General features: G+C 46.8%; 1 protein-coding gene across 2 annotated transcripts in view; it reads right to left on the minus strand.

The window, feature by feature from the left end:
- Positions 1-23,566, minus strand: part of DENND2D (DENN domain containing 2D) — a 52,182-nt gene extending 28,616 nt beyond the window's left edge. For both annotated transcript variants that reach the window (XM_084853653.1, XM_084853652.1), the window contains exons 1-4: positions 23,289-23,566; positions 15,426-15,604; positions 6,938-7,050; positions 5,342-5,411 (exon numbers count right to left, since the gene is read on the minus strand). In XM_084853653.1, the coding sequence (XP_084709779.1) occupies positions 5,342-5,411; positions 6,938-7,050; positions 15,426-15,604; positions 23,289-23,352 (426 nt within the window). In that variant the 5' untranslated portion in view covers positions 23,353-23,566. The remainder of the gene's footprint in view (positions 1-5,341; positions 5,412-6,937; positions 7,051-15,425; positions 15,605-23,288) is intronic.
- Between the last annotated feature and the right edge of the window lie 866 nt (positions 23,567-24,432).

A 24,432-nucleotide genomic window follows, 5' to 3' on the forward strand; every position in this document is an offset into this window, starting at 1 on the left:
CCTTTTAAGGCCATCCAGTTGGTGGCCATCACTCCATCTTGGGGTAAGTTTATGTGCTGTGGTAAGTTTAAAAGCATTACTCTGAATCCATGAGGCTCCAGCCTAATCCTCATGTCATCTCTACAGTATGTATGCTATAGTAAAAATTATGCATGGTCTAAGACAAAGATAGGATGTGTCCCATCTGACATACATCTGGAGTTACCTTATGAACAATACGGAGGCATTACATCTACACCCCGCCCTCCAATTACTTCTGTTTAGCCCTGTTTAGCTAATGCTACATACCCACCACACCACCAAGAATTTCCTTCAGTTTACATAGGGACTGGTCCAGAAGTGGTCACTGTTACTACAACCACGTGACTGTGGCAAACAAAAAACTGTCTTCTATTGGGTCTTTCTAACTTGAGGCATGAAAACCTATCTGTGCCTCCTCAGAGCCAACTGCAAAAGTCTTCTCCCCTCCTCCTTGCTTTTCTGAAACTGATCTCTTACTTGGCCACCGTCCAAGTGCTCTCTGAACCAGTGGAGGCTGGTGGCTCTGATGTCAGAGGGGCAGTGAAAGGTGTGGATCTGCTTGCGTGCAGAGGGGATCTCAACCCCGCTCTCCTGCCAAGAACAGTATCCTCAAGTTTGCTATAGTATAAGGGCAGGGGCCAGGCTGGGCACTTTCCAGACATTGCCCAGCAGCAGACAACCCTTATCCTGAGATGTATAAAGTGCAATATGTTTGGATAACAAAGACATATTTTGCAAAGGCTTGCTCATCTGAAGGGTGTAAGTGATGGAGAACCTACCCCATTCCTTGGCAGCCTAGTCCACTCTCCTCTTGTCATCATTACAATTATTACTAATTTGTGCCAGCTTTCTCATTTGACTCTGCCTGGCTTTCCTTCCTAGCATGTGACTTCCATTCTGCCTCTCTCTTTTAAAACGAAGCTCTTAATGTAATAACTTTTTTTTTTGCAACAGACCAAGCTCTTTAATTAAAGGCCCCGTACATTTTGGGGGCAGGATCTGGAAGTTTTCATGGAATGTCTGCAAAATCCTGCCAGTAGCCCATTGCACTAGGACCCAACAGTTCTCATGACCTGGAGATCCTTCCCCCTTGGGTGTTTCATCCTTCCTCCCACAACACTGCTGCAGTGTCAGGAATTTCCACCACACTCTTTGCCCTTGCCTGCACTGCTAGCCTTTGGAAACAAACATTCCGTTACAGATAAGCTAATATGTTTAGATTCTATTTGTAGAACTGTATAGCTCCGCTTGCTGAATTTGCCAGATTTGTGTTTTTTTATACTGAATTTAAGACTAAATTAAATTTAGGGACCTAAATTGAATAACTGGAAGGCAGTCTAAAACAGGACATCATTCCAATATTATCACGGATTAAAAGGCTGACCTGGTATGCATTGCAAAGACCTGCCTCGATGAGGCAGTGAAATCTGTTTGGATCCAACTGCTTCTAGCCAGGTACTTTGAACTGGAGCAATTTAGGGGAGAGATGGGCTTGCTGCAGTCCATAAGGACACCATCTCCCTTGTTAGATGGCCAGTTGGTATAGTCCATTCTGAGAATGTATACTTGGTGCTGGGCAATTTGGAAAGAATAGGTGTTTTGTTGACGTGCCAATTACTCTGCTACCTGACAGTCTCCTTGACCGAACAGACAGAGGTGGTCTCAGATATGGTAGTGGAGACACCCAGGCTTATCGTCCTGGGGTACTTCAATGCAAGACCTTCTTAACAGCTGCAGCCCACCATCAGTCTGCCCCAGTATGTATTAGCCTCAATGCATGTGCCAGGGCAACACTGGATCAGGTTTCCTGCATTGAACAAGATTAATCTGTGCGTGTATTGGAATTCTTTTTTGCTTTCTTCTCCTTTGTCAGGGACTGCCAGTTTAAAGTCATTCAATACATTCCTTTTCCTTCTGCATCCCCTTTTCCTTTTGTGTTGTGTCTTTTTAAGAGTGTACGCCTGAGGGCAAGGGTTGTCTTGTTTTTATTAACATGTCAGCCACTCTGGGCTTTCCAGCTGAAGGGCAGGGTATAAATACTTTAAACAAACAAACAAACAAACAACCAGAAAATTAAGCACAACAAGGGTGCATGGCTATTTAGTGTGGTCTGCCCCTGAATGCTAATGGATCCAGATGTTTCCCAGATGGCCCCAAGGGAACCCCCTGCAAACTCTGCCAGCTGTTCTGCTGAAGCCCCAGAGTCCTAGAATAGAGAAGCTCAAGCAGTTGAAACAGTAGCCTCTCTGTCTAGCCAGAGATAAGGCTTCTTCCAGGTTTTCTAGGGAGGTGTGAGCAACAAGGCAACAGGGGATGACAGCAAGAGTGCAAGTGGAAGAAACCTTGTGATGAATCTGACTGAAAACAGCTCAGAGGCCATTTTAAGGCCTACCCTGTTCCAGTAATGGCAGCAAAGACAACTCACTTCTCCACTGTCATTGCATCCACACCGTCACATCCAGCAGAGCTTTAACATGGAAAGGGTACTTTCCATCGGTGACCATGTTGCTTACTTTGCAGATAAAATTGCTCAGCCCCATTCTACTTTAGGGCTAGAGTCCACAGCAGAGATGTCCAGAGCCTTCTCTTTTCTGATTTTATTGGATGAGTTCCAGCTGTTAACACTTGAAAATGCAGACAAAGCATTGGTGCCTGATGCCCTACTAGATACCCATTCAATGCTTGTCCATCTTGGCTAGTAAAGGCCCAAGAAGAGACACTACTAAACTCCATCCTGGTCATTATTGCAGTGTCAAGGAAACAATCATAAAGCCAGTGTTGAAGACACCTTCTTGCACTCCCCCCGGTACTGGGAATTAGAGGCCACTTTCAAAATTTCCATTCCTGTCAAGACGGTTGAGCAGGCGGTGGCGTATCAGCTCCAGAAGCTTCTGGATGAAATAGATTATCCAGATCCATTTCAAGGCAACTTTTGGCTAGCGTTTGGGAATTAAGATCAGCACACAGAAATGAGCTTCCTTTGCCACCACTATTTGTAGTGAGATTATCCTGTAACAACAACAGGCCCTTTTGAGTGGTGGCACCCGTATTATGGAACACCCTCTCAGGCTTATTCTTTTGAAAATGTCAGACTGTTGGTTAAAATCTACCTCTTTCGTCATGCTTTCTATGGATGCTGATAATCGCTTGATTTTGTTTTGTTTCGTTGCTTTTAATTTTACTGTGTTACTTTAAAGGAATTGTGGTGTGATTAAGTAATTGATGTTTTACTTTCTTATCATTATATTGTTAATTACTGGCTACAAGCCACTTTGAGTGCCTTAAAGGTAGAAAAGCAGTGTTGAAATCTTGCTCGTTAAAAGTTCAGATATAAATCCATACACACACACACAAACAAAAGTGTATGAGCAGTGATTCAAAATAATTAACAACAACAATGAAGGACCTTTGACCATAATTGATCTTTGAAGGGCATAAAGGAAACACCATGAGTTTAGGTACTCTATGGTATTTCTCTTTCCTTTGTCCTGCATCTTCCTCCATTTATTCTCCTCCCACATAACCCACTGTACACCTTCCATGATCACTGACTATGACATGACGCTAGGCCCAACAGCAGACAAAAGATCTATGAATTTGACAAAAATGAAGGAGAGAGATGTGACTGCGTACTCAGGGCTTCTCCACACAGAGGCATTTTGTCCTGTGATTTTACAGGGGCTTCAGCTTCCAGATTCTTTCCAGGATTAAGATTGCCCTTTACATGCGCTTCCCTCCCCCCCGCTTTCCCTCTTTATCCCCAAGTTCTATATTTTTATTTTATACAGCCGCAATATGGCACTGTGGCCTAGGGCATCTTATTACAGGATTTCTTCTTTTCACAGAGAAATGGAAAACTGATCTGTTTGTTACTACATTTCCATTTTAAATTAAGCCGCAAAAATGCTTGGAAAGTACGAGAGAGGTGCTGGAGGTTGATAACGTCATGTACAGGACCCGCAAACTTCCGTGAATGACCAATCTCAATAGCAGGATAAAAGCTCTGCGTGGAGAAGCCCCCAATTAGCCTCCTCCCATTAGTCAGGGTATGTGCCTGGACAAAGCTCAATTGTTCCCTCTTCCAGTGGGCTCCAGGAAACAGCATATGTGTAGCGATTCCACATGCACAATATGTAAATAGTAAGGTTTGTATATATGTATGGTGGCTAGTATGTATCTGGAATGATTGACGGGTGAGTGTGAGGCGGGGGTTTGGCAGAGCGGGGGCAAGAATGACAGTTTGGCAAGTGGAAGAAAGGGGGAGTGGCTGAGTGAGAATGGAAGGCAGTGTGATTGGATGAGAGCTTGTGCAAAAAAAGGTGGGGGGATTGCTTCGAGATAGTCAGATAAGTCTGGTAGATTGGGTACAGCTAGATAAGTCTGAGATTAGATTGGGAGATAAGACTGAGAACATCTAGTGAAATAGTCTGTGGGTTAGAGAGTGTGTCAGATAGTGTGCGAGAGGGTGCGAGAGGTTTTGAACACAGAACTAAAAGCAAGAGTTATACTGTGGAGTTTATAGTGTTGCTATATTTTAATCATCATCCTTAATATCCTTCCTCATTCCAATCCAGTTCCTATTTCCAATCCTGTTGTACCAAATAAACCTTCTTTGTTTTCAGTTTTAAAAGACAGTTTCCTTTTTAGTTATTAAGAAGGGTTTCGTGGAATAACCCCCACATGCTGGCTGCTTGGTCTGTGCTACCAAAAAGAAATAAAGCAGCTCAAAAAGGGGTTATTGGTGGCAGCAATTGAGAGAGTGGTGAAGCATCACAATACACAAACAGACGGGTGTGGGAGACAGCTTAAAAGTGGGAGTGTGAGGAGAGACAGTAACCAAAGCACCTGACCTGGTGACTAGAAATAGGATTGTGAGGTGGTCAAAAAGGCAGGTCCTCACAATATGTAACTTCCAGTATAGAATTCTGGTAATCTGCTTGCCCAAGTACAATTGTTCATTTTTTCCTTTTCCCTGGCATGGTAGTTTTCTATACCCAAGGAGCTTTTTTTAAAATGGAAGAGCATTTAATTATGTGAGCCCCACCTGCAATCCCGAGTGGTGCCACTTAAGACACAGGTTTGCCACTTCCGTGAGAACGAGACCTAGCACTTTGATTCAAACATGTTTTAGCAACTTTCTTCTTTTGCAACTTTTAACTGGTGTGAAAGCTACTCCTATTCTGACATATTAAGAAACCTTTGCAGGGTTTGGTTTGACTGCAAGAAGTGCATTGACTCCACTGATTAACCCCCAGGGCTTAACGGACTATCTAAAAGTAACAGGTTTTTTGTTTTTGTTTTTAAGGAAAGAAATATTCACCAGCAGCCGCCTGCAGTAGCCAATCTTTCTACTCCCATCGACATTGGTGAGGACAAAGGAAAAGGTTTCACTGTAAGGAAGAATGAAAGACATGGAGCTTTAGCAGTCTGCTGAATATCACATGAGAAAAGCAGAAGAAATTATCCCAGGGCTACCAAAATGAAGGAAGAAAATGCTGTTTGGGGCACCCAGTCTCTAATGTTTCAGGTCCCATCAGGTAAAGTCTCTGGGCAAGGACCTAACAATCCTAACCGCTTCAAATGTCAGAAAATTCCTATGTCTGACCCAAGTATCTGTGGATACAAATGAGGAAAATCAATCTCCAGAGGAATTCACCCCACTATTAGCAGAACAGCAGGGTGCATTTTTTTCCTGTCCAGTCTGCATCATGTCTGGGGCAAACAGATAATCTAAACCATTTCTTATAAGCGTAAGCTGCAATTTTGCACACCAGCCTAACTCTTCTAAATCCAAGTTGAGCAGTGGTGTGCAAAACTGGGATTTGTTCTTGTGACAAATGATTCAGACAGTCCCATTGACTGCAAACACGAAGCCACCAAAATGTCATTCATCTGAAGATCTTCAAGCAGGTTATAATTAATAAGTCAAACTGGGTACAAATAGCATGTTATATTGCCACATGACCATATGGCAGCCTTCCCCAACTGGTGTCCTTCAGATGTGTTTGGATTACAGCTCCCATCATCCACCACCAGCTGAGGCGTTGTAATCCAACACATCTGGTGGGCACCAGTTTGGGGAAGGCTACACTAGAACTAGAACCAGGATTACAAAGCTTTGCCTTTGACTGGAATTAAAGTCCAGCGATGGTGAGCTGGTGGTTTTCGCAGAATTCCAAAAGGAAGGTTCTGCCTGAAAAGATGCCAGCGGAGGGCACTGTCTTGCCACAAAGCACAAGGGATCTGTTTTTGCTTTCCTAGTATTTCGTATCAGGGCATGCCTGCTGTCTCTCCAGTAGGGATGTCTGCGGAATCCACCATGGACTCCAATGAGGCCGAATTCCAGTGAATTCGGCCCCCCAAAGTCCGCAGCGGAACAAACGCACTTACCTGTGCCTCTCTGGACCGAATATCCGCCCCCGGCCAGTTCCGTTCCTCCGTCTGTGCGGAACCTGGAAGTAAGTGATCGGAAGCAAATGGCATCCGCTACACTGTTGGCGTCCCCGTTTTTCCTCACGATAGGCTACACGTCTCTATTTATGTAGATACTTACATAGCCTATCGCGTGAAAAAACAGGGACGCAAACGGCGTAGTGGACGCCATTTACGTCCCTGGTTTTTCACACAGTAGGCTATGTAAGTATCTACATAAATAGAGACGCGTAGCCTATTGCGAGAAGAAACAGGGATGCAAATGGCGTAACTGACGCCATTTGCGTCCAGAGAGCACTGTAGGAGCTGAGACAGAGCCGACCAGCTCGGATTCCGGGGGGGAGGAATGGATCGCCTCCCCGCTGTTGAGGATTCCAGGGGGAGGAACGGATCACCTCCCCCCCCGGCGGATCCCCCCATGGACGCGTACATCCCTACTCTCCAGCACTAGCTCCTTGAGGGCTCATTGTCACTCGACAGTCACCTCTTATACTCCATGAGTGGTGCCCATTCATTGCCATCTGGAAAGCAGAAGAGGGGAATGGCCTGCAGCAACCTCTCCTCCTCTTCACGCTGCCCCCTCATCAAGTTCTCACGCTGAAAGAAAAAGCAAAGAGGAAGATGAAAGTAGCTGCTTCTCCGCAACTCACTCAGCCCAGACGAAACACATGCCTGGGCTCGTCAGGGATACAAAAGGGATCGTTCACACATGAGGTCTACGGGCTGCTTCGGAGGTCACGCATCCTGTATGTGGCATGCACCTTCTATGTAACACATGCAAGTGCGTACAGCCACCCTTGTGATATTTGCATGCATCATGCCAGACCCAGGGTCACATGCACCTGTCATGACTGTCCACAGAAGCAGACTTCAGTTTTTAGGTGTGGATTATCATCACATCAAAAGGTAGATAGTTAAGACAGTGGTGTAGTGGGGCCAGGGCTCACAGGGTGGGGAAGCACTGGAACTTTTTGATTAGCAGGGACACTGACATCAGCCTCGGCCCCGAGGATTCTCCAGTACGGGGTTCCACAGGGGTCAGTTTTATCCCCCATGCTATTCAACATCTACATGAAACTGTTGAGTGTGCTCATCCAGAGTTTTGGGGTGCATTGTCATCAGTATGCTGACGACATGCAGCTCTATTTCTCCTTTTCATCTTCTTCAGGTGAGGCTCTGGATGTGCTCAATCAGTGGCTGTGACAATGGATGGGATGAGGACTAATAAACTGAAACGCAGACAAGACTGAGATGCTGTTGGTGGGTGGTTCTCCTGACTGGATGGAGGGTGCTCAACCTGTTCTGGATGGGGTTGCACTCCCCCTGAAGGAGCAGGTCTGTAGCTTAGGGGTCCTCCTGGAGCCATCTTTGTCACTTGAGGCTCAAGTAGCCTCAGTGGCACAGAGTGTGTTCCACCAACTTCGGTTGGTGGCCCAGCTATGCCCGTATCTGAACAGGGATAACCTGGCTTCAGTTATCTATGCTCTGGTAACCTCCAAGTTAGATTACTGCAATGCACTCTACATGGGGCTGCCTTTGAAGATGGTTTAGAAGCTGGAGCTTGTGCAAAATGCGGCAGCCAGATTGATAACAGGGACAAGAAGGTCCAAACATATCACAGTGACTCTGGCTCACTTGCACTGGCTGTCTATGTTTCCAAGCCCAATTGAAGGTGCTGGTTTTGACCTATAAAGCCTTATATGGCTCAGGGCCACAATACCTGATGGAGCGCCTCTCCCGGCATGAACTGACCCATACACTATGTTCAGTATCCAAGGCCCTCCTCTGGGTGCTTCTTCTGAAGGAGGCTCGGAGAGTGGCAACAAGAGAGAAGGCCTTTTTGGTGATGGCCCCCCAGTTATTGGAATGATCTCCCCAACGAGGCCCGCCTGGCGCCAACATTGTTGTATTTTTGGCGCCAGGTTAAAACTGCCCTCTTCTTTCAGGCATATAATGAGTTTTAATTAGGTCCTGGATTGTCTTTGGCTGATTGTTTAATAAATTGCTTTTAGATATATGTTGTCTGTGTCAGTGTGTGCATGTGCTATCTGTTTATATGTTTTTTTTAAAGTGGAAATACTATTTTGTACTTTGGATAATGTGTTTTAATGGTTTTTAATTTTTGTGAACAACCCAGAGAGCTTCAGTTATGGGGCAGTATAGAAATATAATAAATGAAATGAATGAATGAATTTGCAACCCCCAAGGCTTTCCCGTTCCCTCTCAGCTTAGCTAGAATCCTCGGGGGGTGGGGGGGATGGATTTTCCCAACAACAATATATTGTTGGGAGCTGTCCCTCTTTTAATATGAAGTATTTGGGGGTGGCTTGGTCTGGAATGGGCAATTAAGACCCATTAGCTTTTTAAAAAGAGCCACATAATACAGAGAGAAAGAGAGAGATGGATCGACACAGTTGCTTGCATGTCTGGACTGTCCTTGAGGGTGTAGCTATGGGGACTGTCACAATGAGCGCCTGGACTTCAAAATTTACCACTGCCCCACTGTAGGTAGGCATTTGTTGGGAATATTGCAACCTTGTCTGTAAGTTACTGGAAGGGGGCAGTGTTGCAGTTAGTTAGTTCATGGAAATTTTGACCACAGCTAGCCTCAGGATCTCTACAACCCACAGTGTGGTTTCCTGTGATTTCTTCCTTTTGCTCCTCCCCTTCCTCCCCTGCCCCCACCTCTCTGACCTCCTGGGGGCACATGTAGTTTGCTCTTTCGCTCCTGCCTGTGTAATGGGACACAAAACGGACTGAACCAACTTTTTTGAAACTCTACACTGTACCTGCATTTTATATGCAAGAACATTTCTGAGTAAAAACATTTTACCCTTCACCAAAGAAGGGTGTGGTCTTCTCTTATTGTTATAAGGTAGCCTGTGAGCATGTGCGACCAGCAAATGCTCATTCTGTTCTGAATTTTTGTTTCTCTGCTAATTGCCTTCCTAACAGGAGGAATAATTACTAAATAATCCCATCATATTTCACTGTCAAAACTAGGAGTATTGTTGGAAGGATTATTGGAATACTGCGAAGTGCTTTTTTTACATTTTTAAGCATTATATAAATGCTGTATTATGGATAATGCATGGCCAACCAACTTGCAGGATTTCCCCTGGCCCCACCCAACTGCAAGTTTCAGCAGGGAAACAGATGTGTTTATTCCCATTATGATGCAGACAGGCCTGCCTTGAGAAACTTCGGCTGAAGGAAAAACTATCCCATATTTGGGGCGGGCCTTAGCTCTGTGGTAGAGCACGTGCTTTACATGCAGAAGCCCTTGCATCTCCTGTTAAATGATCAAGTAGCAGCTGATGGGAAAGACCCCTGCCCAGGACCTGTGGAGAGCCACTGCCACTCAGACTAAACAATACTGGCTCAGTGCTCTGGGTCTTACGTCCCATAAGTACTGAAGGCATACGTATGACTGGGATAGCAGGGACCTCATGGCAGGCAGTACTTTGCAGAAGGCTCACTGGTCCAACCCCAAAGGAAAACAGTTGCTGGCTTGCAAGAGGACAATGTTGGCTATCTGGCGATGCTCCTGCATACCTTCCTCTTATCCTCCATAAAGTAGGAGAAAGGAAGAGTGAATCTATCCTAGCCCTCAGCACTGGACACCCTCCTCCTCCAGTTGGGATATGCAGAGATCTAGTTGGCTTGTCTGAGCGAGCAGGGCTGGCCCAAGACATTTTGCTAAGTGAGGCAAAGATGGCGCCCCCTCCCATTCCATGTTCAAACGTTGACTGGACTGGCAGCTGAATAATTCTTCAATGCTGGCCATGGGACAGCATCCTTCACCATGCCTGAAGGCAGCAAGCAGGCATTGGGGGCACAAGGCAGGCTGCTTAACACAGAGTGCTCTCCTCCAACACAATTACTGCCACCTCCCAGCATCTGCCGCCTGAGGCGACTGCTTCACTCTATGTAATGGTAGCGCCGGTCCGGAGAGTGAGACAGTAGTAGACACACCATGGTTGACAATCCCAATGAATGAGCTGGTTCACACATCACAATAAGCCAACCTGAGAACAGGCCACCATCGGTTGGCTATTTGATTGCTACCCACGATGGTGCTGACAATCAGCCTCTCCAAGACTTGTCATAGCTTGTTTCCAACTTACTCCTCCTGCCCACTCCCTGTACGTATCCCAGGGGCCATTGCGGCACAACTCTTCTATACTCCTGCTGCGGTGAGATTCTTTCCCCCCACCTTTCTTACCTTACAGAGCACCTGCATTGACATACAGATGCCATATCTTCAGAGTGGAGGGATGTTCGTGTTTACCTTACTTTTCAGGATGAGGGGACTGAGGGTTTTATTTTCTTTCTTTAACACTCAAAAAAAAGCCTCCTTGGCTGCTCCTCACAGCCCGTTCCTCTTCCTAGCACAGCCATGCATGTATGTGTGATTGACTTACCTCTGGGTAAGCATGGAGCCCCCAATTTGGAACCATGGTGATTTGGGAAGGGTGATTTAAGCTGCCCCCCTTCTGCTCTCATGCCGAAATTCCCCCATACCTGCAGGGTATGGTTAATAAAAGAAAAAGTTGTCCCGGGGGGGCGGGGGGCAATTTGCCATGAAAACAGGAGGGGGAAAGCTTAACCCCCCCTTCTGAATACCATGGTCCCGAGGTGGGGACATACACTTACCCAGAGGCAACTCAGTCACACATATACACATAGCTGCGCTAACTCGGCTCACAAGGGAATAAAGCCAGTCGCTGTCAAATGAAGCGCTGAGCTGGAGGAGGAGGGAGCTGGCGGAGGAGGGGCGGAGGGCACTGCAAAGGGTGGTCAGGTTTTTTTATGCTCTTTCCGAGTGCCTCTGTAGCCCTTTCAAACAAGCCATGCAGAACCCACTCTGCCAAGTTCGGACATCACAACAAGCCACCCTGAACAGCCCAACGACAAGCCATGGATTCTCAGGGTGGCTTGTTCATGAAAAATAATCCACCCTGCATAATCCGCACAGAGTTTGGATATCTCAACAAGCCACCATAGTGGGCTGTCATGTCGTGCGAACCACTTCAATGTCTCTTGAGCAATGTCTCTTGTACCTGGCTGTGGGATTTATGGGCACCTACATAGCTCTCTACATAAACATCAACCTCCAGCTAGAACAGCAGGTTACATGCACAAAGTGTATCTTATCTATATCCTGTATTGCAGGGTGGTTAAATATCACTACATAACCTGCAACACAGATGAAAGATAGACCTGCCTCTCTCTAGTATGAAGCAATTCTGTAATTTCCTCCTACAGAACAGATTAGGTTATGAAAAGTTATACCCAGATAAAATGAAACTGTTGAAGTGTGAAATGAAGCCATGTGAAGCGAAGCCACAAAGGAACGTGGTGTGGTTTTATTTTGTTTTTAAAACAATGCTGAAGCCGACTTTCACAATGAGGGTAACAAGCCTTTTCTAAGTTTTCTTTACAAAGACCAGCCATCTTAAGTGGCACAGATTCTAGCATCCCCAGAACTTTTACAAATCAAACAGGATTACTTGGGTGAAATGCAACACCAGATCAGAGATGCTTCATTGGTAGCACAGGAGGGCTCCTAGCACTACCAGTGAGAAAGCATTGTGCAGTTATCCTGTCCTTTTTTCCTTAATGGGTTTTCCGTAGCAAGAAATAAAGACAGAAGAAGCAGTGAGAAGATACAGGAGTTACGAGTGGAAGACAATGATGCCTGCCCCCCCCCCCCTCCGTCAATGAGTCAGGGCTATTGCATGATAAAAGCCTTGTCTGGAAGAAACCCAGGACGTCATGAAATTCAGGGTTAGATCCCTGCATTTATCTAGCCATCAGGGAACTTCATCTAAATCTAATGAGCCACTGATTCCCAGCTCAGAGTCATTAGATCAGGGCTAGGGAACTGTACCCCTCCAAATGTTTTTGGACTACAATTCCCATCATCTCCAACCACTGACCATGCAGGCTAAAGGCAATGGAGTTGGAGTCCAACACACACACACATACACACACACACAGAATTGGAGATCCTTCCATTAATATACATCAGTTCACAGGATACAGTTTGAACCAAGGGATGGCTTGCTTACACTTAGGCAGTGAGGGCTGGTGGCTCTGATGTCAGTGGGGCAGTGAATCCACTCTGAGTTTCAGTCAGAACTCTAAAGGAGCTACCCAAGGTGCTTCACATTTGGGAGGAATTTGCACATTTGCGCACATGCAAATTTGCACAAATTTGGAAACTAAAAATAATCCGATTCCCTCAATGGGCGGGTGATGGAACAAAAGGGCCTGTCAATCCTCAAAACACAGATGGAACGGATTTTACACAATCCGTACATCCCTACCTGGAGATGCTGGGGATCGAAGCTGGGACCTTCTGCCTGAAAAGCATGTGCTCTACCACTGAGCTACAGAGCCTCCCCCAGGTCTACCACCTCATTGAGAGCCAACTCTAAAGAAGGGAGAGGGGGAAGTGCAGTTATAGCGCAACTTCAAGATCTCATGACCGGAGGTGGTAAGAAAGTCTGTGCTGCCATTGCCTATGAACCACAATACGGTGCTCCGCCTCCAGTGATATGGCAGTCCGGGGCATCTAGGAACAATGGCAGCAACAGCGGGCTGGGTAAGGGAAGGTCAGGGATTGTGTCTGAGCAGAGTCCAGGGGTACAGTGCTGGGCTGGGACTTGGAAATGGAGCCCAGTGCCTGGGGCTGGTCCTGCTTGAAACGTACAAAACACAGGAAAAAAGAAGGCTGAGCCCTAAGGGTATCTGTTGCCCTTGCAGAGATCTGAGTAGCCTGCTTACATACAGCACACTAGCCAAATGGCACCATCTTCATGAAGAGAAGATCAAAAAGAAGTTCTTTGCTTTCAGAAGCTGTGCACAGCCATACATAATTGCAAGAGGGGTTTAATGGGAATACACTTCCATTAGCAACAATGGAATTGTGCCATAAAAGCAGTGTGAGTCTCCTGTCCATCAACAACAGGGGTGGGCAACATGTGCCCCCCGCCGCAGGCATTTTGGCTTACAACTCCCATCATTCCTCACCACTGGCTATGCTAGCGGCACTGGGTGACTTTGGGCAAGTCATTGACTCTCAGCCTAACAGGGTTGTTGTGAGGGTAGAGAGGAGAAGGATCATGGATGCTACCTTGGGCTTCTTGGAGGAAAGGTGCAATATAAATGTAACAGAAAAACAAATAAATAGTGCTGATGGGAATTGCAGGCCAAAACACCTGGAGAGCCACAAGCTGCCCATCCCAGATCAACAACTTCACCCATCATCTGGTGTCACTGAACAGGGCAGGGAGGAGACATGCACAGACTACAATACAGATTGTTTGCTGTGCTGATGGCAGGGAGCAGAACCCACAGCAACAGGGACCACTGCAGGCTGGCATTATTCCTTCTCCCTGCTTGATTCTCTGAGTCTGATGTTCCTTCCCTCCTTGTTCCAACAGCAGTCTCTCTCCTGCTTCCATCATTACCAAGGGAGCTCTTTCTCCAACACAGCTTTAACAGATACAGGAGAAGATATATATGAAGAGAGACAGTTGTCAGTGGAGAAAGATGCTGCCGATATTGGCGTTTGTAAGCAGGATTTTTTGCATCTCTAAAGATAAACAGATTCCACTGAAGTTTCATAGATTGCATCTTAATGCTGGAGGGAACTCTGTGGAATTGTAGAGGAAGGCAGACAAAGATAATTTAAGAGATGCAGGCTCCACGTCAGCATTTGTTTCAGGGTTATCCCCCACACACATATTTCCTGGGAAGAGCTGGGCCTACCAGAGTGAATTGCAACAGCAAAAGTGGTTCAACGTTCATCCAGCCTACACACTGCCCTGTCTTGAAGTCATTCCAGCCATTTCCAGATGTCGTACTCCCTGCCCCCCCGCCAACCTATTCGTGTTCATACACATACACTTGTATAGAAAGGGCATAGGTTAATTTCAGACTGAACAGTTCGGAGCAGAGCTGAAGCAAAAAGTTGGAGCAGAGGCTGCCACCATGGTGGTGCCCCACACCCAGGTAGAGTGGCCACTTATGAACCGCCAAAAAAGAGGACAAAAGAGGACAGCAGCTTGCATAGAATTTGCACATGCTAATTTATATGTATAGCTGCAAATTTAGAAATAATAATAATTATTAGAGCCAGTGTGGTGTAGTGGCCAGAGTGTTGGACTAGGAGCTGGGAGATCCGGGTTCTAGTCCCCACTCGGCCATGGAAGCTCATTGGGTGACTTTGGGCCAGTCACAGACTCTCAGCCCAACCCACCTCACAGGGTTGTTGTTGTGAGGATAAAATGGAGAGGAGGAGGATAATGTAAGCCGCCTTGGGTTCCTTGCAAGGGAAAAAAGGCGGGGTATAAATGCAATAAATAAATAAATAAATATTTAAAGAGAAATACACTACATCTCACCATAGTGTGGAAGACTGTGGCCAGGTGACCTGAGTGCCTGCCTGACGTTCAGGTGCTAACTGCTGATGGGCAACAAGTCCCATGGTTCGTTACCTTTGAACTGGAATTGAGCTAAACAGTCCTTCAAATAGAGGAAGCTTGAGAACAGAGGATGGTCCTCTGGCAGCCTTTCAAATAGAGGCCTGTCCTCTGTAAAAGGGGACATTTGGGCACTCTATGGGCCGGCCCTACCATTAGGCAGAGTGACACAGCAGATGCTTGGGAGGCAAGCAGCTGCGGTGAGGTGTTGGGAGGACAAAGCTGTGTGTGCTGCGCAACCTGCCCTGCACCCCCTTAGCTAGCCTGCTGCTCCCAGGTGCGTGGAGGATGCCATGCCATCACCAGCGCTGAAGTAAGAGCCAAATGTTACTATGGTCAGCTTCTGTACATGGAACGGGATGGTGGGACGCCATCACGTCCTTTGCCTCAGGCAGCACACTTCCTTGGGCCAGCCCCTGCCTGGCTTAGACACATTCATGTCTCTTCATCTGACCCAACAATCATGCTTCTATTTCTTACCTTCGGGAACTGATAGGTAATCTTCGGCTCATAATCTCCATTCGTGTTCTTCTTAATCGAGACCACAACTAAATACTCAAAGAACAGGTGTCCTGCAGAAGAAGGGAAGCTGTTTCTCTCTCTCGTCCTCCCACTAATAGCAGTGTTGCTCTCTGTCGCAGGCGTGTCCTCGGATTCATCTGTAACCCAAAATGACATTGACACCATATGCCAAAGAGGCCTTGCAGCAGGGGCTAAGGAACAGAGAACTTTCGAGAGAAGCACATTTTTAAAAAAATGGATACATATTTCACCTTTATATCCAAAAAAGTGTACTACTACTGAAGTGTGTAGTAGTATACACTGTGTTTCTGCATTAGTCACTGATCTGGGTGTGCCTCCTGCCTGGAAGCAGCAAGTCATGCAGAAACACAACAGGCAAGATCCTCCAAGAGCGGGAAATTTTGTGTAATTCAGAGATGACCCACCTGCCAAGGAGGCTGATCAGGAGGAGGCAAGGCCAGAGCAGTTAATCATGCAGAGACACAGCAGGCAGACTCTGTGTGGATTGGTATTTCGGGCTTACACTAGAAGTTCTCTCATGGCTCACTAGTGTTCTCTGGTACACAGTTGAAGAATTATTGGTTTACAGTTATAATACTGTAGACTAAAAGAGTCTAGAGATCATCTGTTCCAACCAAGATATGCTACCCTAAATTTAGACTATCTAAGCACCCATTGAAAGCCTGTGCCTTTCAGATTGCAACAGTATGTTAAAGCAAAAAAGCAAGATGCACCATGTCAGAGGTGCTTGGAAGGCAAAAAAATTTGATGTACATATCCCAGGACACTGGGATGTTATTAGGAGCCAAATTCAATGGAATGTGAAGTTACATAAGCAGCCATGTGAAATGCTCACAAACAGAGCTGGATATGATCATGATGCAGCAAAATATATACAATGAACTGTAAATGCTTCCATTTTCTCTCTTCTGCCGACTATCTGGAATGGTATTTCTCATTATTTGGGGCATGATCGAGCCAAAGCATGAGCTTAAGGCTGCAATTCTAAACCTACTTACTAGGTTGTAAAGTCCCATGGTCCTTCATGAGACATTTTTTGCATAAGCATGTTTGGGGCTAGGCTGTCAAGCCTCCCAAAGCTTTGATTTGTCTGGATCATTCCCTAGTTAGCTTGTTGATTAATTAGTCAAACAATGTTCACTGCCTTATCAAACAATAACCCATATTTTCTGGAAGGAAAAGAACACCCTCTGGGAGACCCTCTCCGTACCTTGAAGGGCATAAATTGATGCAAGCTTTAGTGTGGAGAAAAGTCGCTTCTGACTCACACAATCATTCACTAAGGGTGATTGCTTCCCTTCCCTCCCTCCCCCCCAAGAAGCAGTCATGAGCTGTGAAATGCCCCAAGGTTAACACGAAGCACATGAAGTCAGGTAGTCAGGTGAGCAGCTTATGTGTTATGCACACCTCTGCCACTGGCTTTTTAAGTTTTATAGCTTTCTGTTGGCTGCTGAGCCGAGTTTTTAAAATCACAACAGGAAAGCTGTTTGGGTTTCAAGACCAAGCCCTGCCACAATAGTAAAGAATTAACCACAGTTGCGTCAGACAGGTTGGGTGCAGGAACGAAGAATTAACACCATCCAGGAAGTAAATTAACTGTGAGCCCAGAAAGGAAATGGAGAAAACAGAGGGTGGCATTTGTTTCAACAGTTCTAGCAGAAACATTGCAGTTAGGGACCGTGTTTATCTTTCAGAATCTGATTTTGGCAGCAGGTGTAGCAGGCAGCTTTTCCCATCTGCTGAAAGGAAACCTCAAAAGCAGTACAGGTCAAAGAGCATACAGGGAGCAGGAGGAGGGGTGTAATCAGGCAGGCCTCTGCTTCCCCGCTAGCAATTTGTACTTGCTATGAGACCGTGGATGCTGGTATTCAGCTGATAATACAGGATTGTTGCTGTATGAGAACCAGTAAAATGTCCAGAGTTTAAACCAGTGGTGGTGTGGCCAGATGCAAAGAGAGGGCAACTATTAATCCTGTGCCTTAACAGTGGTATAGAAGAGAGAATCTTAGCAGGTGCAGCTTGCCACCTGAGCGACTCCTGCTGAAAGGTCTACTTAAAGTTGTAGGAGCCCTGCCTTCTTTCTGGCCATGCTACCCAATATTCTGTAGCAAATATTACAGTAATTAAAAAGTCCCCAGATTATAGCCATAGATACTCCAGATGTGTGGATACAGTGAGCATTTAGGAGAACACTGGAACCTTCTCGGTGGCTGCCCCAAGGCTCTGGAATTCCCTTCCTAGGGAGGCAAGAGCAGCACCCTCCTTGATAGGCTTTCGCAGACATGTAAAAACTGTTTTGTTCTGGCAGGCCTTTGGGGATAGCTAGTCTGGACCTGTGAGAATGTGACGGATGGATACTATATTTCTTGTTGTCTTTTAACGTTTTGATATTTTATACAATTTTAATACGATTGACGATTTAATTACATGTTTAACTTTTGTATACTTCTATTTATAGGTTATAATTGTACAAGTTTTAATGTCGGTAAGCCGCCTTGAGTCCCAGTATGGGGGAAAAGGCGGGATATAATAATAATAATAATAATACATCTCCCATTTCTTTAGGATTCACTTTTTATGCTTTGCTTTAGATGTTCAGGGTTTATACAAATTTGGAATATCGCAACTTCCAGAAAACAGTTTGCAAAGGCTAAAATACACTTCCCAATATTTCAAAATGGAAGTTAGTTTCTTCCTGACCAAAAACAAGCTAGGGCACAACCCTATTGAGATAGTCATCAACTCTGAGGCTGCTGAGCATCCAACACAGGGGGGCTGGAGCACAGAGGTGAACACAAGACATTAATTTCCGCCAGCCCCCAAATTAAAAACCATTGAAGTACATTATATAAAATATAAAGCCATTCACATGACATAGAACAAATAACAAACGCAACAACAACATATATCTAAAACAATTTACAACAATCAGCCAGAGACATTCAAGAGACTCATTATACTCTGCCATATTCCTGAGAGAAGAGGGCAGTTTTTAACCTGGCACCGAAAAGATGACAATACTAGCGCCAGGCAGGCCTCGTCAGGAAGATTATTCCATAAATGGGGAGACACCACTGAGAAGGCCCTCTCCTTTGTTGCCACCCTCCGAGCCTCCCTCCGAGAGGCCCCCAGAGGTGGGCCTTAGATGCTGAGCATAGTGTATGGGTTGGTTCATGCCGGGAGAGGTGTTCTCATGGCATGAACCAACCCATACACCAACCCGTACACAAATAGCTGGGTGTGGTTCAGAGCTTTGCTGCACCAGTTTGAACCCCTGCACCAATATGTAAAGGGAGCCAAGTTTCAGCAAACCCTCAATGCAGCTAGGGACTCCTGGGATACAAATGCACAAATTTGCTTCAAATTTGCTTCATTAAGAAGGAAACTGCAAGTAAGAGACTGCAACAAAGCAAACGCTATCTCACCATCTTCCATTAATAAGCTTCTTGCACAGCTTTCTTGCTTCTGCAAACTCCTTAGGTAAGATTTGTTCTAACACTGTGTTATTGAAGCCTTTAAGTGTAATGCAAAATGGCAAAAACCACGGTCATTCTATCATACTTTTTTTTTTGTAGCTTTTCTATATAATTTTTAATGGTTTGATACATATGGAGGCCTTCTGGTTGCTGTTTCACCAGCCCTATCAGCATCTTGGTTGGCTTAGGGCCAAACCACACAAAATATTAAACACAGCACCTGGACTGCGTCAAACTTTCACAAAGTGTAAACAGCAGCCACTACTTAAACAATGGCCAATGGCTCACAAAACATTTGCAACTCAACCTCAGAAATGACTTATTTAGGAACATGGAGACAACATAGGAAGCTGCCTATGAGATCACTTGGTCCATCTATTCCAGTACAGCGGTTACTGACTGGCGGCAGCTCTCCAGGGTTGCAGGCAGGGGTTTTTCTAGCCCCACCAGGAAATGCCAGGGATTGAACCTGGGACCTCCTGTAAGCCGAGCAGGTGCTCTCTCACACTGAGCCACAGGCCCTCCACTGCTCTGTTCCTGGACAGGAAGATCTGCACCCATGGGCCAAAGGAAACCAGAACCTAAAAGCATGTGGAAACATATCCATGTTACCTGGTACAGAGGCTCTTCTGGGTAGAGTTGGATTAATGATTAATTCCCGTTTATGACAGCAAGAGGCAAAAGAAATGCAAAGTCGCTTGTGCCAATAGGCGCATTCAGCAGTCTGTGGATGGAACGTGGCAGTCTCTACACATAAGGCGTATAAGGGAAATCCCTTCCATCTTTGCCTTCGGCAGGTGACTGCAGATAACGGGGTGATGGATGCCTCTTCCAGAGCACGGAATAGGCCTGAACATCCATATGGGGAAGTAGAACAGCCTTTCCCAACCTGATGCCCTCTAGATGTTTTGCACTACAACTCCCAGCATCCCTGACAAAAGGCCATGCTGGACGGGGCTGACGGGAGCTGAAGTCCAAAATGTCTAGAGGGCACTAGATTGGGGAAAGCTGGTGTAGAAGGCGCAGCTACTGAAATGACTTACTGCTTAACCAGGGAAAATGCTGTAGCTCAGTAGTAGAGCACATGTAGAAGGTCCCAGGTTCAATCGCTGGCATCTTCAGGTACGGCTAGGAAAGAAGCCTGCCTAAAAGCCTGGAGTGCGTGCCTAAACCCTGCCGAAAACCCTTGGTCCATCTAGCACAGTGCCGATAGTTTTGGGCCAGATGAGTCTGATGCAGTATAAGGCAGCTCCCTATATATCCTATCTATCAGCCTAACTTCTTGATAAAATAGTGAAGAGCAGAGATCACACTGACAACAAAGGTCTGCATAGTGAAAGCAATGGTATTCCCTGTAGCAACCTATGGCTGCGAGAGCTGGACCATAAGGAAGGCTGAGCGAAGGAAGACAGATGCTTTTGAACTGTGGTGCTGGAGGAAAATTCTGAGAGTGCCTTGGACTGCAAGAAGATCAAACCAGTAATAAAGGAATACTGTTAATAATAATAAAGGAATACTGTTAATAATAATCCAGGAAATAAAGCCAGACTGCTCACTTGAGGGAATGATATTAAAGTACTTTGAAGTACTTTGGCCACATCATGAGATGACAGGATACCCTGGAGAAGATGCTGATGCTAGGGAAAGTGGAAGGCAAAAGGAAGAGGGGCCGACCAAGGGCAAGATGGATGGATGATGTTCTGGAGGTGACGGGCTCGACCTTGGGGGAGCTGGGGGTGGCGACAGCTGACAGAAAGCTCTGGCGTGGGCTGGTCCATGAAGTCACGAAGAGTCAGAAGCGACTGACCGAATAAACAACAAACAAAATCAGCCTAACTGCCAATGGAAGTTCACCAAGCCTGTTTCCAAGCTGCTATCTAAAGTCAGCACCGTATATCACTGTGAAAACCAGCCCAGTACACACCACATGAAATCTCGGAGGCGGCATTACAGATGGGGAAGGCTGTTTCTTGACCATGGGAGAGCAGAAAATGGAGTAGACGATGACGACGACATTGGAGTTAGTTGGCTGAATTGTAAAATGGGCCCACAAAGCTGGAGAAATCAAAGGCAATGGCCAAATCACAGGTCTACCCTAAGCACTGGCAAGTTTCTTCTATGTCCATGCACTGGGATGTGACAGTGCCGGCTCCAGGTTTTTGAGGGCCCTCAATGGGCACCCTCCTGCAGGGAGTCTGCCTTCTCACCATGGCTGTCACCAGCTGCCATTGCTCCCCCTTCTGTTTCCCATCATTGCTACCACTTGCTTGCTTGACAGGCAAAGAGCCAGTGAACAAGAAGGCAGGGGCATCTACTGTCTCTCCGTCTCATCAGCACCATTGTCTGGGCCAAAGCAAGAGGCAGGTGAACAAGCAGGTTCCAATGCCAAAGAGCAGGAGCAACTCTAGGGGCTGCAGTCAGTGGCCCCCTGCTGAGGTGTGGGCCCTTGGCAGGTGTCCAACCATGCCTGCCCTTGATGCTGCCCCTGGGTTGCGGCCTAGTTGTTGCTGTCTTCATCCTTTATTCTATACTTGAATGCCATATATATATATATATATATATATAATTTTTAAAAAAAATTCTTGGCCACCTTTCAGGGCAGAAGCCCTCCCAAGGCAGCTCACAGCAATAAAATACATAAAAACAGTTAAAATATTAAAAGTGATAAAAACATAAACGTAATAAAATAGTGATAAGAGCAACAATAAAAGCCAACAATAAAACCAACAACAACAGCAATCATATCAAGAGAAGGCCATGATAAAATAATACATTTTCAAGTCCTTCTTAAAAGCTTGCAGTGACGGAGCATGGTGGACCTCCAATGGCAACTTGTTCCAAAGGTGTGGGGCCACTGCAAAGAAGGCCCTCTCACATGTGATCACCCACCTGACTGCTCTGATGGGTGGGCCAATGAGAAGGGCCTCTCTTTCTGATCTTAATGCGTGGGAAGGCTGATATGGGTGAAGGCAGTCCTTCAAGTAACTTGGCTGCACTGTTTAAGGCTTTAAAGGTCAAAACCAGCACTTTAAATTGGGCTCACAAACACACTAGTAACCAGTGCAGCTGGTGCAGTACAGACATTATGTGATCAAATCGCCTCCCCACCCCCCACCCCCGGTACTTGGGAGGCTGCATTCTTCCCCAGCTGAAGTTTCCAAACCATCTTCAAAGGCAGCCCCATGTACAATGCACTACAGTAGTCCGTGTGTGTGTGTGTGTGTGTGTTATGTCTCACCACACAACTGAGAGATCAAGTCAGAATAATTCTAATTCCCTCTTTCTGTATCATCACTGATCTGAGTTAGAATTCACACTTCACACAGAAGCATATATTGAAAGGGAGCAAACACTGCCTTTAAAAACCATTTGCAAGGTTAACCTGCAGGTCACACCCTTGTTCTCTGCATTAATTCATCCAGAACAGACACCGCCCTACTTTGATACTGAAAATTATTAAAACTGATTCGTTTCCAGCCCCCAAAAGCATGCACTGAAGTGGTGTAAAACAACATACTGACCTCATATTTCAACATACTTGACTCAGTTGGGGCCATCAGGGAAATAAGAGGCAACTAGTTAATCCACATTAAAACTACAACCTCATACACACTTACCTGGGAGAAAGTCCCACTGAACTCAGGGGGCTTACTTCTGAGAAGATCCATCTAAGGCTGCACTGTAAGTGATGCTCTTGCTTACGTATCGTGATTGTGAAGGAATGGCTAAAGTGTGTTCCTGGGAAACTAACCTACGTTAAGCGGCCTTCGATTTTGCCCCCCCTCCCCATCTTTCAAAAAACACGCTCAGCTGTTATCATTCTTGCATCTCCCCCCCCCCCCCGCTCTTTCTGTGGTTATTGCATTGTGCAATTCCCCCGCTTTCCCTACAGCACACGCTTGAACGTTGTCTTTTTCCTCTCCGGAGTCCCTAGGCATGCAAGGGGGACTTTCCGACTCCTGCCGAATTGGCCGGAGGAGGCGGGGGAGATGTGACAGCCACACGCGGGGGGGGGGGGGGCGTCCAGCCGGCCGGGAACTGGACTGGCTGCTCCGCTCCCGGGGCGTGCCGCGCCGGGCCAGTTACAGGAAGCCGTTTCCCCCAACGTTCACCCTTTCGGCAAGAATGGGCCCGATCCGGCATGCTCCCCCCCCCCCCCCGGACACCCACAGAGAGGCAGGGACGGGCGCGTCTTCACCCTGGAGAGGCGAAGAGGACCTGTTGCAACCGGAATGCTCGTGAGGAGGCAGGAGCCGAGAAGACACGGGGGGACGGGGGCTGCCGGGCGCGCGCGCGCGCGTGTGTGTGGCGGGGCTGCGCTCACCTCTCCGGGACGACCTCCGCCGCAGGCTGTTTCGGAAGAAGCGGACGATCCCCTCGCTGGCCATGCCTCCCGCGGCTGGCTGGCTGGCTGCCTCGCTGGCTCGCTCCCCGCTTCGGCGACACCGGGCTTCCGGGCACTCGCGCCTTCCCTGCCGGCCGTCGCGCTTTCGCTTTCGGCTCGACGGGACTGGCGGAGAAGCGCACCTGGCGGCGGCGGCGGGCGCGGGGCGCGCGAGAGACCGCCACCTGGGGCTGGCCGGAGGAGCGCGGTCCGCTCCCGGGGGAGGGGAGGGGAGGGGAGGGGCGGGGCCGAGAGGGCGGAGAACAGCAACCCCTGGAGGCAGGAGGGAGAACACCTGAAGGCGGCCCCGACCCGCCGCGCGGGATTGGTCGCGGCATCGTCAGGGCCTGCAGTGGAGGCGGGTGGCCCCGATTGTGGTGGGGCTGCGGCTCCATCCTGGGTTTCAGTCAGAACCAGCCAGAACTCTAAAGGAGCTGTCCAAGGTGCCGAACCCATTTTGAGGACAGGGGGCAGCACTTCCAATAGCTCCTTTAAGAGTTCTGGCTGGTTCTGACTGACACCCAGAATGGATGCACAGCCCCAACGAAATCGGAGCCACCAGCCCTCACTGGGGCCTTGCGGGTAGGCAACGGCCTCTTTCGAAGCCCTGTGACGTAGACACGTGTATACTACTGCATATATATATATATATGTGTGTGTATTTTTCTCTATTACAGTATTTCTAGACTGCTTTACAAATAAAACATTTGCCAGGTGTTTTGGTGTTGTTTTGTTTGTTTGTTTGTTTGTTTTTACCAAATTTTAAATGCAAGCATAATATAAATCCAAGAAAAGGAGTATAAAACAAGGATTGAAAACTATACAAACATAACAGTAAACTTCCCAACTATTTCTCAAAAGCACAGGCAGTGTACACACATACTGGGAAGATATACACATGATTGGCAACCAGAAATACCCAATTACCTGGGAGTAAAAACATAGGAAGTTGACTTATACTGAGTCAGATCATTATGGGTCTATCTAGCCCAGTATTGCTGACACCTACTGGCAGCAGCTCTCTAGAGTTTCAGGCAGGAGTGTTTCTTACCCTACCTGGAGATGTTGACAATCAAACCTGGGA

Source organism: Heloderma suspectum, chromosome 4 (genome assembly GCF_057233095.1).
Source record: "Heloderma suspectum isolate Gila_16-S chromosome 4, 16-S_ref, whole genome shotgun sequence".
Taxonomy (NCBI): Eukaryota; Metazoa; Chordata; class Lepidosauria; order Squamata; family Helodermatidae; genus Heloderma; species Heloderma suspectum.